We start from the raw sequence: 17,063 nt of genomic DNA on the forward strand, positions 1-17,063 counted from the left end.
TGTTCGGTTGTTATGTGGCTTTCGCACCAGAAAAAACATTTTCATAGTTCTTTTATCAATTTTTGCCATGTTTGCACCTCAGGGACTGGGAATAATTTGAGTTATAGGAATGTCCTTTGGGGGCACTAAATTAGCTCCTACTTCAGAGTAGGGTCTAACTCAATAGGAACTACCAGTGATGTAAGTGTACGTTGATTGGCCGAACGCATGCACACTGCCATTTTTAAAAACTCATGTACTGTAAACACACATACTTATTCCACAAAAAACTATAGATGGACCGACACCAAAGTCCAGGCACTTCTCTGTCTTCCATCCTCTAGTTGACGTTGTTGAATGGTGCGCTTAAATGACATTGCTGTCGGTTGCTTTTGCTTACATCACTTCATAGTTCCTACTAGCAATGTGAATGCTAAAAAAATGGCCTTAGGGAATTTTGTTCTTGGGGGACCACCCTAGGGGCTAGCTCCTATAACTAACTAGTGCAAATGTCCCTCATGCTAAGGGTGTTTTTTAGCGTTTGCTAAAATGTTCAGGGTCCTCGCTAGCTAGAGTCTAAGGGTTTTCTTGGTGTTTGCAAGTGTGTTCTGAATGGTTTTTACCAGGGTGTACTTAATATTTACTAGAGCGTTGGTATGGTGTTCTGGGTGATTGCTATATTTCCTTCATACTGTTGCTATAATTAGTTGACTTAATATTACCAGTAGCAACATCGCTTTCTGAATTGTTGACATTTCTCAACGACAGATAAGATCAAGCTTGCAGGTAAAAGCATTTGTCGTCACATATTTGCATACAGTGTGTTTCAGGCATAAAATGCACTCAGAAATTATTTTTAAAATATTATAAAACTGCATTTATTGAATGTTTCTCTTGAAGTATTTTCTTTGCACAGGTGCATATCTGTTGCAGTCATCTGAAGTGAAACGTTCAATGACTGAAACATACCCTGTGTCTGAGAATGCGTCATAAGTACTGTGACACATCGGATGCAGTTTATAAGATCATAGAGCCATCGTCTCACTGTCACGCTACCAGTAAGTAAACGTACATCAGTTTGAATCCTGAAAGCACATCAAGCTTGGGACATGCAGGGATATTTCCCAGCAAAGAGCTCCAGGCTGAAGTCCTAATTCAGACTGAAGTGAAGTCTTTGACATTTTCCTTTACAATACTGTACCTTGTAAAGTCGTACACATCTATGTCATGGATGAAGTATTCAAATTGGGTCTGTATAAAATCTTTTCGCCAACCCTGCACTCCATAAACTCAAGCCTCTATGCTTATTACTTATATATGTTTGTGGCTGGCATCCAATGGTCCCACATCAGTCAATACCACTGCACTGCTCTTGCTGAGGAATGACTGGCTGCTTGCGTCATAAAACCAGGTGTGCTCACACGCAAGGATTTCCCTAAAAAAAAACCTGGGTTGCTTGGTAACAGCGTCTGAGAATAATAAACAGCAGGACTTCCAAGCACGCAACACACCTATAGAGAGCCAAAAGGTACTCGATGTCCTGTGCAACTCAATACGCAAGGAACTGTATCACGTCGAAAGCAAACAAGGGGCCATGAGAAATACCAGCATGTTCATAATTGGTGTTTTATTAAATTTTTTGGGTTTCTAAAACAGACTTATATTTTCTGCTGGGCTGGGTTACATCAGCTAGCCAAAATTATATATGCTATAAAAACAATGAAAACTGATACCTGCAAAAGTTGATGACTTTGTACAGTTACCTCAAATGTAAAGAAACAAGGAACAAAATATTTTATGCCGACTTTAACCATGAAATTCTTTTGTAAACATCCAATGTAGCAATTAGCTCAAGGGCTCATCCGATGCGAACATGCTAGTGTTGTAGCATCATAAGTGTCATGCTTAGCATGTGTGCTTCAGTACACTACAATCCAGTGTAAATTAAGAAGTAAGAAAACTACTTTAGCTTCTTTAGCTCATTCATTTGTTTCAAGCTAATTTATTGTGTTTGGACTACACTAGGAAAGTCGTAATTTAGGCTAGAATGTTTAATGTTTTCAGTCATTCACATAAACATTTTTTCTTGAGGTCTAATGTGCATTTTCTTAAAAGGTTAATCTTGCCGCCAGCTGCTTGTCACCGAATTGGAGGGAGATTTGATGTACCGTGTGGGGTAGACTGACCTCTACAGGACTGTTTTGGTAATGGCATGTTAATCCAAAGGCTTTTTTTTGCGTTTTTTCTTCACAGATATTGGACATTAGGTGTGCAGACTTCTTACACTTTGTTTACTTCTAAAAATAGGAAAAATGCTATTGTCTTATGTGTGGGCAACCTGGAGTTGGGAAACTAAATGTGTCTCACTGTAATCCCCTCATTACTCTGAAGTATCAGACGAGGCGTATGCCAAAAGCTCTTCATCCTGTCTTCCTTGTAAATAAACACGGCTATCTGTGCATGTGTGCTACAGCCACATTGACCACAAACACCTTACATACCGAAGTGAGCCGCTGAGATTAGATAACAACACAATACCTGGGGGAAACGTCTCCTTGACAAAGTTGTGCTCAAACAATCATAATGCCAGTATCAGACAGGCAAACGCTGGATCCTGTCTCCTGAAATTTCTTCAGTGGTGCTCCTTGGGGAATATTTTCACAAGTTCAAAGTGTCAAGTGTAACTTCAACTGCTTGCAAGGAAGAGTTCACTCAGTTTTCAATATTGGATATTTAATTGCAAAATTATTTTGCCTTTTTTTACATTTAGGTTAGCTCTAATGCTCACTCAAAGCAAATGTCTAAGTGAATATCCATTTTTTATGCTTTACCTAATAATCTTGTGATGACTAAATTCGCTTGTATTATGTGAAACTAGTACTTAAAACAATTTTCGTAGTATTTATTTAGGTTTTAGAGTGACTGAATAAATATGTGACCCTGCACCTCAAAACCAGTCATAAGGGGTCAGTTTTTATTTATAGAAATTTATATTTAATAAATTTGTTTTTTTGTTTTTTGCTTGCTTGTTGCTAATCTGTTTTTAGTGTTTTGCAGATACCTTTGCTTTTTAAATTTAATTTATGAATTCACAGCTCTCACGTCTAAAGCAAATGTGAAAATTAATATTAATTATATAGTTATAGTGATTTAATAATTCACTTACATTCATTTTACAATGAATATTAATAATGTTTTATAAATTGTAACGTTTCAACTGACTGGTTATTGGCCATAACATTTATTTGGCATTTTTCCTCTACTTTTTTCATCTGCAGTTTTTAGATGAAGATTTTAGTTGTAAAGGTTTTATTTCTATATATTTAGATTTTAGGATATATAAATAAATGCATTTTAATACATTATATGGTTTATTGGTTAATGGTTATAACATGATTGTGCCATTTTGCTCTCCTTTTTAGTGCTTCACGACTGTTGTACAGGAAATAGCTATGTGCTGTAGAAGGACATGCAGTTTGTTAGCAATAGCATAGAAGATAAATCAAGTGAATTGGCACAGAAACGTTCTAATTTTGACCCCTTTGTGTCTGGACAGTAGCACTCTCCCATTCATTGTGTCCTGTCCTTATTTGTGTCCAGAGAAGAGCCTGGCAGACAGTAACTCCAAGCCACTTCCTCAACCACATTGCAGCACTGCTAAATACGCTGCTTCAAACGCAGGAGGCGACTTCAACTGAACGCAGGCTGCTGACCTCAGCTCCTGAAATAGATCTCCATGGTAAGCAGGAAGGAAAGGCACTTGTTGGTCATTTCCCCACAATTCATCCTTACATATTTCAGTCTGGATTCTTTGTGACCAAAGCAAACCCCTTAGCTGTTGGACAGCTAGGGATGTGCTAACCAATTTGCACATACAGAAAATATCTTTATTGGGGAAAAATAATGTGCGTTATGCAATATCCACAGATTAGATTTTGCTTATGATTTCTTTGTTGTGTATTAGATCTTGGCGTAGCCACGGCTGGCTGGCTAATGCTTTTGGACACAATGTAAATTGCAGTGGAAGGATAGATTGGGGAGAATCGGGACATTATTTTGGATCCAAACATATGTAAATAAGAAATTAGCATTGTACGGCACCTCCTCGGAGCCCAAGCTACAATCAGTCTCTCAGCAATCAAGCCAAAATGAAACAAGGCCCAGATGGAGCCCGGCACAGGCTATTCATCATGTAGTTAAAATCCAAACATGTCATTAGCAAAGACAATAGCTGGAAGTGTCAGAACCAAGGCAACTTGTATACTTTTAAAATATACTGAAATGCAACATTTATTGAACCAAATGGAGGTTAGCTGATCTTCTGCCAAGCTGGATAGGCTTGTCTAGTTTAATGGCTGTGAAGGGGATTTTAGGGCCTTTCTTCTTATTGTTTGTTTACTTATTTTAGTCCAACCAAAACACTGGCTGGCTAAAATAGTTAAGACCATCATACCATGTCTGTCTACCTGAAGAACTGGAAATGCATGCTTCTACCTACAACTTAGCAAAACTTGAAAAACATACCTACACATACAATTTGCTGCATTATCGGAAACGAACACTATAGTGACAGCAAAAGACTGAAAACTTTTATTCCTTTTCATTTAAATGATGACTTTGAGTAACTTATTATATTATGATCTCAACAATATTATGTTATGATCTCAAAAACTTATTATAGTGCATGATTTGTAAAGTAACTCACAACCAGCTCCATATGTTTAGTGTGGTAAACTTGCTTGGTAGCCCACCTGGTACAGCACTGCACAAGAAATTAAATCATGAAATATGCAAGAACCAAGTTTTTTCATTGGGACTGGGTATCATGTTTTATAAAGGATAAAAATGGGACTTTCCGTTTTTTCGAAGCAAGCCTGTCCAGATGTTCTCGTGCTCGCTAGCAAGCTAATTAGTCTAGTAGATACAGCATCCATATTTTAGCATAAACCTACATGACTAACTGTAAGCCACTTCTGGAGATTTTTTTAAGACACATAGGGCTATTATTCTGTATCATCTTGTAATCATACTTGAGCCAGATCTGCTGGTGAGAGCTGGGAGGGAACAGCTGTGCTGAGTTTCAGGCTTTACTTTTGAGCCAAGTTGTTAGCGTTATCTGCACTGGGATCTGGAGACCAGCAGTGGAGGTGAACCTGATGTCCGGCCCAGGCTTAAACAATGGGCCGCGTGCGCATGGATTTGTCACAGCGAGAACAAACCAGCTGTTGGAGGAAAGCATGTGGGGAAGGTTATAATTGATCAAGTGTGCAGTGTTTGCTGTGTAACAATAACAATGAACGTTTGCCATTAGGTTTTATTAGCGTTGTAGTGTGAAGGATTTTGTGTTGACAGTTAGCCATTCCCTTATAGGCTTAAGGATATCTGGCTCTCATTAACTTATAAAATATGTGTTTGAGAACAATTAAGGGCATGTGTGTACGCTAATGCTATGGAGATTTTTAGAAACGACTTCATTTTATTCTCATGTCTGTTGAATTACACCAGTTATTGCGTACATTTCTTATAGATGAATTTAAACTAGCGTTTCTCCTCATACTGTGTCTAGACAATAGGTCTAAATTGCTGTTTCCTCTTACCCAAAGGATCCTGTAAAATGACTGTCTGCTGAGCCATCAAACAATCCGGCTTCCTGGAGGGGTTGTGAGACTAGGACATTAAAAAGGGTGAAATGGGATGGTTTAGCATTCAGGGGGGTTGTAGCCATAATTGGTAGGTAGAGTTTAGGAGCCTCAACTAGGCCTAGATGACGGAGGAAGGTTTGTAATTTGGCCCTGTACCACAATCCAACCCCCAACCCAGTAAAAAGCTTTTATGTCAGAAAATGCACATGCAAGATGATGATATTTTGTGTTTTCGCTATACATTCAAGCTTATATATATATATATATATGTGTGTAATATTAACAGTTTGTTAACAGTTGGTTATCACTGGTGTAAATACAAGGCATCCAAGCTGCAAGTTCCCAATTTATAGTTGACTGAAAGATTTGAATTCTGTCATTATTTACTCACTGTCATGTCGTTCAAAACTTGTATATACTTATTTCGTGTTCTTCTCAGAACACTGTTGAGCTCCAAAAAAAGAAAAAAAGAAAAAAGAAATGGCATAAACATAGTCCATATGATCTGTGTGTTATGTTTCAAATCTTTTGAAGATGTATAGTTGTGCGAGAAACAGACAGTCAATTAAGTCATTATTCACTGATAAATCCACTCAACTTTGGGGAAACTTTGTTAACAAATCAGTTCAATTTGTGAATGAGTCATTCAGATTTGTGAATGGGATCAAGTGTTCACTCAAAAGTATGATTTGTTTTGTTGATCTGGTTCTTGACTCATTAAATAAATGATGTGTTTGCATTGGTAAATTAACAGTGAATAATTAACTGATCGAATTTGAATATTCAGATTCTACTGGATTATTCAGATTCTATAAAGTGCACAAGTCATATGAAGTGTGTTTTTGTTGTTGTTATTTTCGGAGCTTAACAGTTTGCGGAAAAGATCTCCAATTCTTACCTCAAGATGGTTGCTGTGGTTAGTAAACAGCAAATGAATTTGAATTTTTGGGTGACTTCATATTTTTACCATGGGTGCAGTAGGCGCAGTGATATTACAAACCACCTGAAAATAGTCCCAAGGAACTCTGCTATTGCTGCGACTACACAAACTAGCTGTAGACTATTTTCAGGCGGTTTGTAATATCATTGCGCCTGCTGTACCCGTGGAACAGCAGGAAAGCTCCTTGATTATTACGTCAGAATGAGAGTATAGCTCCTAGCCATATCAGCCTAGAAAAACACAACTTTTCAGTGTCCGTCAATCTTATTACACGATGTAACTACAGAAGAGTCAAGTTTTAAATAGGAAAAATATAGAATCTCTTTGGTAATTTTTGAGCGAGATGCTAACGGTCTAATCAGATTCAATGGTCTATGCTAAGCTAAGCTAAAAGTGCTACTGCCAGACCCAGAGATCGGCTGATATTTTCTAAATATTTAATAGCAACAACCTACAACTCTTCAAGAAGACGTGGCTCAGGAAAACCTTTTAGTTTTTGCACCAGACTGCCACAAAATCAACACAGCGCAGCTGACTAACGTTACAGTGTTAAATCAAGTTCTGTCCGCCTCAAGCTCCTCTAGGTCTGTGAAAGATTTGAGAACATGTGGCGGTTGTCCTCGTTTTATTGAATTAGTGCCGATAGTAAATTAAAAACAATTTGAGCCATACACTGTTATTTGATTAGTGCTTGTATGCCATAAATCGAAGAACGATAACTTTAATTGCTTTGCTTTCATGCCTGCCAATGTAAAATAACTTTTCACTTGAGCATTTTCTCATATGTGCATTATCATATCACAGTTTCAGCAATACTGAGGTATGAAACTGGAACATAAACATTGAGTCGTGTGTTTGGAGTCCCACAGGGCAGTGCAACGTTCGTCATCAATGACCCTTAATTCGTAAAGTTCAATACTATTGGCAGGCAACTCCATCTGCCCGAAAAGGCTCACAATTTCACTCACCTTTTCTCCTCCAAGCTTTCTGCATTTTCTCTCCATTGTGTTCTTCACATTATGGTTATTGCAAGAGATAACATGGAAATCTGCTTTTTGAGCGTTTTCTTTATCTGCATCCATTTGGTCTCTTCGATACAGTCCTGACCTCTCACTCAATGTCACAGGGTGTACGTCGAGTCTGGTTATGAATCATGTCGGTAAATTTCCCTCTCCGGTCACTTTAATCAACTTTTATCAAGGTTGGACATTGACAGGAATTCCACTGGGATTAGTTTTTCGGCAAAAAAAAAAAAAAAAGAACTTTGAGGTGTGAGCTGTCCATCTGTGTGCTGTCCAAGCAAAGGCCTAACTGAAATAAAAGTCGTTTATAAATAAATAATAATTGTATTATTGCAATAATATATTAATTGGTTATCAGTTAATAATACATTTATAAATAAATGTACTTTTAATAAAGCAGATTTATTCATTTAAAAAAAACTAAATTTATTGTTTTTAATAATTATTTTATAATAACTTAGAAATTTATTTATGGAGTAAATAAAACTTTTATAAATGGATTTAGATTTTTTTTAAATACAAAATTACATTATTTTTTTTAATCATATATTGCTTTATTTTGATAAATTAATTGATTATTTATCAGTAAATAACATTTAACTAATGAAATGACACCTTTATCATTTTTAATAATTAAAATAATTTCATTATATTACTTATTAAAAATATTAGTGGTCAAATGATTAATCGCATCCCCCCCAAAAAGTTTTTGTTTACATAATGTGTATGTGTGCAGTCACAGTGTATATTTATTATTAATATATAAACACACACGTATGCATATATGTAATTCAGGAAAATATGTTTTTTTTATATGTTAAATATATTGATAATAGAAATTATATGAATATAAATATAGACTTGCAATGGACATTAAATACATTTTCTAAATGTATACAGTATGTTTGTATTTATACATACATTATAAATATACACAGGACACACATATATTATGCAAACAAAACTTGCAAACTTTTTTGTTTTATGCAATTTATTTTTTGACCGCACTTATAAAACTGCATTTATTACTTATTAGTAAACTTTATTATTATAATAATTAATGTACTTTTATTTAATAATCAAAAATGGTATGTGTTTCTTTGCACGGATGAGGTCAGAAATAGTTGTTATAGTCCTGCCCTGAAGCCCTTCTGTTTTTCATTGAGGCTCGTATCTCAGTTAAAGCACTTTCATTATGTCTGTGGGTTGGAGCTCAGTGTTTAGCCCATGTGGCCCGTAACAGGCAGCACGCTCATGATTACAGACCATCTTGGGTGATGACTTTTGTGGGCTCATCAGGGGTTAAGTTTGATCCTTGATTTGCAGTAGTGGGAGAGGACAAGTCACCAGGAGAATAGCATGCTAAATGTCAGTAATACTTAATGTATAACAGTATGCTATTGATTTTTACAGCAGTTGTGAAAGTACCAACCAGCTTGGGTTGTACAAATTAAAGCACTTATGCACTTCCCTCTACTCTTTAACTGCTAAAAAAAGGTGAAAACAATTATTGTATGCTAAAAGTAAAACTGACAACTTCAAATGGGAATTTCCATTGTGACATTCTAGACGGTTATAATTTCGCCAGCTGCATAATTTAGTAATAGCTGAAATAATTGCATCCCTCCCAAGCTGCGCTCAGGTCTTTGATGTGTTTAATTGAATTAAAAAGCCACAAACTGTACTAGCCAAAAGCTAACCTGTGTATTAAATCTTAAAAGATAAGACAAGCACAATATAAGATGAAAAAAAAAAAGAAGAGTTACATCAACCCTGTGTTAGATAACATCAAGACGTTCTCATCAGAACCATATGTGACATCATTCCAGTGTCACAGACCCAGAGAACCCAGCCTGCTTGCCACGGCTAGCTAATTTATGACTAGCGTAAAATTAAGGTGCAGCGTCTGGGGTTTTGTGGATATTGGCTCAGGGGAGGTTTAGTGCATGGAAAAACCTCAAATAGACAACACTAAAATAAAGCATCACAAATTATGCAATTAATACATATTTATATACTACAACAGTAATTTATGACTAGAATCTAATGAAGGTGCGGTTTCTGGGGGTTTTCTAAAAACTGACTGAAAAGATATGCATCAAAATAGCCTAGTAAGTAAATAATCAAAAAGAAGTCCATCAAAATAAATAAGTCAATAAAATAGGGATTATAATGAAGTGTATATATTGTAAATATTGTTTGGTAATAGTAACCTTTATCTATCTATTTATTTAGTAATTATCTGGCCATCTGTCTGTCTATATTACAATATATACTAAATTACATTTTATGAAAATATATTATACTGTAATAAAGTAATTGTATAATATAAACAGTAATAGAGAGAGAGACCATATATATATATATATATATATATATATATACACACATATACATATTATAATGTAGTTAATGTAACAATATAATTATATATTGCACATTGTAATATTCTCGCCTAAAAAAAAAAAAACTACATTCTGTGACACAAAAACGAACTTACAAAAATGATGGATGTCTCGCTGTGAGAAATACCATAAGCGGAGTGATAAAAAAGGTGAAACAGCTGGAGTTCTGTTATTACTAGAATATCACACTACTTTCATTCATATTCATATATCAGAATATCATCAAAAAAAAGTTTATTTCACTAATTCCATTCAAAAAGTTTAAAAAACTTGTCTATTATATTCATTCATTACACACAAACTGATATATTTCATGTTTGTTTCTTTTAATTTTGATGATTATAACTGACAACCAAGTTAAATCCCAAATTCAGTATCTCAGAAAACTTGAATATTACTTAAGACCAATACAAAGAAAAGATTTTTAGAAATCTTGCCCAAGTGAAAAGTATGAACATGAAAAGTATAAGCATGTACAGCACTAAATACTTAGTTGGGGCTCCTTTTGCCTGAATTACTGCAGCAATGCGGCGTGGCATGGAGTCGATCAGTCAGTGGTGCTGATGAGGCGTTACTGAAGCCCAGGTCGCTCTGATAGTGGCCTTCAGCTCTTCTGCATTCTTGGGTCTGACATATCGCATCTTCCTCTTCACAATACCCCATAGATTTTCTATGGGGTTAAGGTCAGGCGAGTTTGCTGGCCAATTAAGAAAAGGGATGTCATGGTCCTTAAACCAGGTACTGGTAGCTTTGGCACTGAGTGCAGGTGCCAAGTCCTGTTGGAAAATGAAATCTGCATCTCCAGCAGGAAGCATGAAGTGCTCTAAAACTTCCTGGTATACGGCTGCATTGACCTTGGACCTCAGAAAACACAGTGGACCAACACCAGCAGATGACGTTTATGTTTTTGTCTTGCCCTCTTTGTGCAAGGTGTCAATGGTTGTCTTTTGGACAACTGTCAAGTCAGCAGTCTTCCCCATGAATTGTGTAGCCTACAGAACTAAACTGAGAGACCATTTTAAAGGCCTTTGCAGGTGTTTTGAACCTTTTCACAATATTCTAATTTTCTGAGATACTGAATTTGGGATTTTCCTTAGTTGTCAGTTATTATTACCAAAATTACAAGAAATGAACATTTGAAATGTATCAGTCTGTGTGTAATAGATGAAAATAATATACAAGTTTCACTTTCTGAATGGAATTAGTGAAATCAACTTTTTGATGATATTCTTATTATATGACCAGCACCTATATGTATGCGCGTGTGTATATTATATATACACACACACACACACAAATCAATTATTACTATTGTTTATTTTTATGTAGTCTAGTCATTGGTCTATAATAGAGTCATTTTAGTGTGTTTGTAGTGTTATGGAATTTTAAGGTTTTAAGTTGCCATGGTAACAGACAGTGAATATATATATTAAATGCCACAAATGATCATGACCTTTATCCAGAGCAATTTAATTGTGTTCAGTTTAAAAACACTTTTTAAAAACGTTTAATTCCCAAACTTAAAATAACTTATTCATGTAACTTATTAAATATTTGTTTTATGCTTTAGGCATGTCATGCTGATCTGTGATTACCCTGTAGCGAAGTTTTGATACACTCGGTTTATTAGGCTGTAATTAACAAGGTGATTATGTGGTTTTCGGTGTTTCATGTTTGTTCATATCGTGTGTGTTCGGAGAGCACGTCCACGCGCACAAGTCTCGTAATTAAGACTTATGGCTGGTAGAAGTTGCTTATGACATGCGATTTCACTGACTGCACATACATAATGATCAAGGCTTAAACAAATGGCAGCAAGGAAGACAAGTCACTGACCACGGGTGAATAAAAGACAAAGAAAGACACAACTAAAATGTCAAACACGTGATTGCATGAGAAGTCACCCCTTGGGTTTAGTCATAGCTGATCCAAAAGCCAACATCGCCTCCAGCTGGTATTGATCTGTGTTGCATGATTTTAGGGCCATAAATAAAACAGCATCGGTATTTCTGTGCCATTATACTTCGATTGTACGTCAAATAACAATAATTACAAAAACGTTTACGATTGAAATTAAATAACAACATGAATTCTATAAATACATATCATATATTATTTGCCTGTGTTAATAATATCAATTCTATTTACGTTAATGTATGAAAAATTACTCAGGATTCTTTCATTATTTTAAGGCATCAACATATTTTGCTTCATTTATACTCAATATATATTCTTCTTGATCTAACTTCAGTATTCGACACCATTCCCCATAAAATTCTATTATATAGATTGCAGTACATTGGAATCAAATGCACTTCTCCAGCTTGGTTCACGTTATCCCTCAATACATACTCAGTTTGTTCAAGTAGGTCACTTTAAAACTAAGTCATCACATATTACTTTGGGTGTCCCACAGGGTTCAGTTTTGGGACCTTTATTATTTATCTACTGCCCCTTGGAAACATTTTCAGGTAATACAGTATACATTTTCATTGTTACGCCGATGACAACCAGCTCTACCTGTCCTCAAGACCTACTTCTAAACTTCCTCTTTCTAACTCTTTGTCTGAATTTAATGTATGGTTTTCAAGCAATTTTCTTAAACTTAACTGTAATAAAACAGAAATACGTCTTGTTGGTACAAAAAAAAAATTGGTCAAATACCAGTGATTTTCTATGTGTATTGATGGTTCTACAATCACTTCCTCAGCACAGGTAAAGAGCTTTGGATCTTCTGAAGCACATAATGATTTACTCGAATGGGTTATTACATACGCAATATTAATGGCCTCCACCCAGCCTTCTCAATGAGGAGCACTGCAATAAAGGTCCATGCGCTTGTCACTTTTCGAATTGACGATTGTAATGCGATTTTCTTTTGGTCTTCCTGTTAAAACATCTTCTTTGGTGCATTTGAGAGTAAAAAAAAAAAAAGATTTACTTGGAAGTCTTTAATAAGAAGGAATTTCATTTATGAAGCTTTTCATTAAACAACATTTGACATTATGAGACATTCTAGCTAATTTAATGATCTAGTTGTGACACCTAATGACTAGAGAGTCAGACTTGTAACCTGAAGGTCATGGGTTCGAGTCGCAGTACTGGCAGAAGATGTAGATTAGTGAATGAACAGCGCTCTCTTTCACCCTCACTACCCTTAACTGAGTAGCCCTTAAGCAAGGCACGTAACCTCATGGGCCCCACAACAAAAATGGCTGCCCACTGCTCTGGGTGTGTGTACTCTACTTTGAGATGGTAATTATAAGGAATAGGAGTATTCACAACAATGAACACCTTTTTCCTGTTGCATCATAGCAGATTAATTTTGTACCCAGACAAATGCAAATGTGTACACCAAAAATGTAAAAACAACAACAAAAGTACTGATACTAATATATTAATCGGTTTACGCAGTTTTTCTACCACAAGTGGGAGAAATGTCTAACAAATGTAATTGATGAGATCATTAAATTACTCAATATCATACTTGTCCACTGGTTCATTAGGAGCTACAGGGAAATAACGAGAAGAATAAAGTGCAGTAAACGGTTTCCATACAAGCCAGTTTGTTCATAATTAAGATAATGGACTAAAATAACATGGAAGCAAAACAAGCAGTTCTGTACAGCTAAAAATAGCTGGAAGCATATGAGACCGGTGTTGTGCCCAATTTTGACCCCCTGTTGCCTAATCCCAACCCCACCCCTAATCCTAACCCCTCCCCCAAACCTACTCCTAAACCTACCAATACTAGGGGGGGTAATAATTTGGCAGGGGGTCAGAATTGGGCACAACACCGGAAGCAAGACAAAAAAAAAAAAAAAAAGCATATGTTGGGGTTAGGTATGTTTTGAAGCTGGGATGCTGGTTTAAGATGGTACTTTGCTGGTTTATGATGGTCTTTAGCTGGTCATGTGCTGGTCGTAAACTGGCCGAACCAGTTTAGGACCAGCACATGAACAGCTAAAGGCAATCTTAAACCAGCAAATGACCAGCATAAACCAGCAAATGACCAGCATAAACTAGCAAATGTCTGTCATCATTTACTCACCCAATGTCCTTTCCAACCTGCATAACTGACTTTCTTCTGTGAAACACAGGTATTCACACCTGTCTTGTTTGGTTCTATTTAATCAAAATCAAGTTCGTTTCCCTCCTTTGGTGCGGATCTTTTGGACATCTTTTACAGCAATTGCATTCTGGTACGGACCAAACAACCATACCAAGACCCAGCTGAAGAGGTGGTCTTGGTCCGCTTGCAAACGACCTCTGGTACGGTTGAATGGAGGAACCAGTGAATGGATGACCTTGGTTTTTGTTTACAGTTTCTGATTCACTTACAAAAAGGGCAGTGTAAAGGCAAACGGCACCAAACCCCAAAAATTAAAAATCAACACTGTATTTGTGTCACAGAATCACCTGCCTCACCAGCCTCCTACACCTGTTCACGATCACCTGATTAATAATCTGCACCCACACCATTCAAAAACACACTCACTTGTCAAGGTTACATGCTTCTCGTGCGGAGCCACGTCACATCAACTTTACTTTTAAATACAATGTTTACATTTTTGTAAATCAAGGATACTAATTGTTAAAAGTTTTGCAAGCAAAACTGCTTGATCACTGTGGTGATCATTACCTGATTGTCCTTTTCGTGATGGGTCATACATATTAAATATAGGAGACACACCCATGCTGTTGTAGCACACATGCACAATGAGACCTAGCGTTGTCTTGATCTAATAACCATGGACTTCTCATTCGTCATCTCTGTACAATGCCAAAATAATCTCACGTCACTGGTACCCTCACACATGCCATGCGGTTTGCTCTGATAAACCCCCATACAATGCAAATTTTTTGCTTTTGCATGTCTCTGGTGAAAGTCTGTATGGTTTCTTTGGAACTGAGAACTTAAGTCATTTTTAAAACGAGTCTAACTCTAAATGTTAAAATAGATAACTTTGTTATGCTGTAATGTTGAATGGCTTTAGTCAATGGCTAAATATTAGCGTGGGAGGGGACTGTTTTATAGACATCTAGTATTGGTATCAGCCTTACTGGCCTTCAGTCATAAAAAAAAGAAAAGAAAAAAAGATGCCATTAAACAAATATTAAAAATAATTAGTCTTTATGTTGTTTGTACATTTATTCAAATATTTAATATGAAATTATTGCATTGTAAAAGTTTATTTAAAATGTTAAAATTAGGGGTATTAATCCTGATTAATTTCAGAATTTTTTTGATTATTTATTTAATCGTTTGGCAGCACTAATTAATTGCAATAATCCAATCTTGATGTAATAACTGGATGAATTTCCCCTTTCATTATTTTTACAAGACAGACATGATTTTACTTTGGCTAACGATCTCAAACGGATGAAACTAGACTTACACCAGACCATTAACTGGTTTATCAAGCTTTATTTCACAGACAAGACAAGAACCAGGTTATTTACACTTGACTCACATAGGGGCAGGAGAATTTAAAGTTATCATAGGTGTTGAATACAAAATAAAAATAAAATAAAATTAACAAGACATCCATGACTTCAGAATGGTCAAGCAAAAAGAGAGAATCTAAATTCTTGAGCTGTTATAGGGCAAATAAAATAAAGTACTGAGGCCAGTGGAAGCATATGAAACAAGTTACATCTAAACCAGCAGTCTACTGTTACAATATTTCAAAACATGTTTTCAGGCCAAGACTACATGCACCAAATAAAAGACTTGACTCTTTATTTGGGGGTCAAGCCTGACAATAAACAAAACCCAATCAAAATCTAAAATAGACTATTTAAAAAACAAAATTCCAATGTACATGGAATATTTTTTACTACATCCCAAAGGGGAAATTAAAATGGGGGAGAAAAAAAAAGAAAGAAATCGCTCTGGACTCTAAAAGCACCCAGTTGAAAATCCATTGATATTTATTTGGTCCAGCTGACTTTGGGAATGTCGTAATGCTCTGTCAATGCGTCCAGGTGTCTGTTGAAATCCTGTAACACACAAAAAATCTGGTTATTCACCCACACACACAAAAACCACAGGGTACCTAAAATATGAAGGTGGACGTTAGTAGTGACAGCCTCACCTCAACTCTTCTCTTATGTGTTTTGGAGGCCTTCTTTAAGATTCTTTCCATTTGCTGTTAAAAGGATACAAAGAGAGAATATATATTGCAAGTCAAACCACAATTTCTGTCAGTGAAAAGGCTTAAATGAGAAAAAATTACGTAATTCCATTGCTCAGCATTTTGAAATGATCATAAAACAAATCAATTAACTACTTGTCTCATATAATATAAAATAATGAATCATACACACCCTTTTCTCTTGTAATTTGTCGAATGCCATCTGTGCTGGGGTCCTTTTGTCAACATAAACTTTCGGCGTACCTTCTTCGTCTTGAGTGGCCAAAACCTGCTCCTCTAAACGTTTCCGTTCCTTTTCCTTCTTCTTTTTCCTATGGAAAAAAACAACAATCGTAAATTCTAGTCATACACATAACGTACACACAACACGCACAACAACACAAAGCTAGCATAACAGCTGACGGCTATCGTGAAGGCACAACACAGCTGAAAATATACAGCTAGGTAAGCATTAAGGGTAACAAATACATACTTTTTACTTGCTAAAGAGACCCCTTTAAGTTTTAAAGAGCCTTTTTGAACCGATTTGTACTCCGACATGTTAGCTAGCTCCTCTCTAGCAACCAGCAGCTTCGTACGAACAGACGATGTTTCTTCCGGTTGCAAACTAACTTCATATGAACATACCGCCATCTACTGATGAAGTGTGAAGAGACTGTACCGTATCCCATCTAAATCTTATATTCTGTTCATTATTCCACAATTCTTAAGAAATCTCATGATTGCACTTTGCATTTGGACCATCGTTCAGAATACTGCTTAAAGAAAATTATTTAACTCCTAAGGATTGTGATTTATCTTTAAGTTGATGCGTTTCTCTTTCATATGCTGATCATCATATCATCATAACATGCTCCAATGATTCTAGTGTTCGCCTATAATGTATAGTGTTTGGTTAAGATTTGAATGTCCTGTTC

General features: G+C 36.0%; 1 protein-coding gene across 1 annotated transcript; it reads right to left on the minus strand.

Annotated features, from left to right (window-relative positions):
* Positions 1-15,396: 15,396 nt before the first annotated feature.
* Positions 15,397-16,773, minus strand: fam32a (family with sequence similarity 32 member A). Its single transcript, XM_026198426.1, has 4 exons — positions 16,619-16,773; positions 16,319-16,457; positions 16,087-16,140; positions 15,397-15,991 (listed from the first exon to the last, which is right to left on the minus strand). Exons 1-4 carry the CDS (start codon positions 16,684-16,686, stop codon positions 15,923-15,925), a joined length of 330 nt encoding a protein of 109 aa, XP_026054211.1. The 5' UTR covers positions 16,687-16,773; the 3' UTR covers positions 15,397-15,922.
* Between the last annotated feature and the right edge of the window lie 290 nt (positions 16,774-17,063).

Source organism: Carassius auratus, chromosome 22 (genome assembly GCF_003368295.1).
Source record: "Carassius auratus strain Wakin chromosome 22, ASM336829v1, whole genome shotgun sequence".
NCBI lineage: Eukaryota > Metazoa > Chordata > Actinopteri > Cypriniformes > Cyprinidae > Carassius > Carassius auratus.

What these genes read in the sequence shown, in the direction of transcription:
- fam32a (XM_026198426.1), bottom strand. Translation starts at nt 16,686, where the DNA reads ATGTCGGAGTACAAATCGGTTCAAAAAGGCTCTTTAAAACTTAAAGGG. An exon ending in ACAAATTACAAGAGAAAAGG is followed by an intron (nt 16,141 to 16,318) that starts GTGTGTATGATT and finishes TCCTTTTAACAG; the next exon opens with CAAATGGAAAGAATCTTAAA. An exon ending in CACATAAGAGAAGAGTTGAG is followed by an intron (nt 15,992 to 16,086) that starts GTGAGGCTGTCA and finishes TGTGTGTTACAG; the next exon opens with GATTTCAACAGACACCTGGA.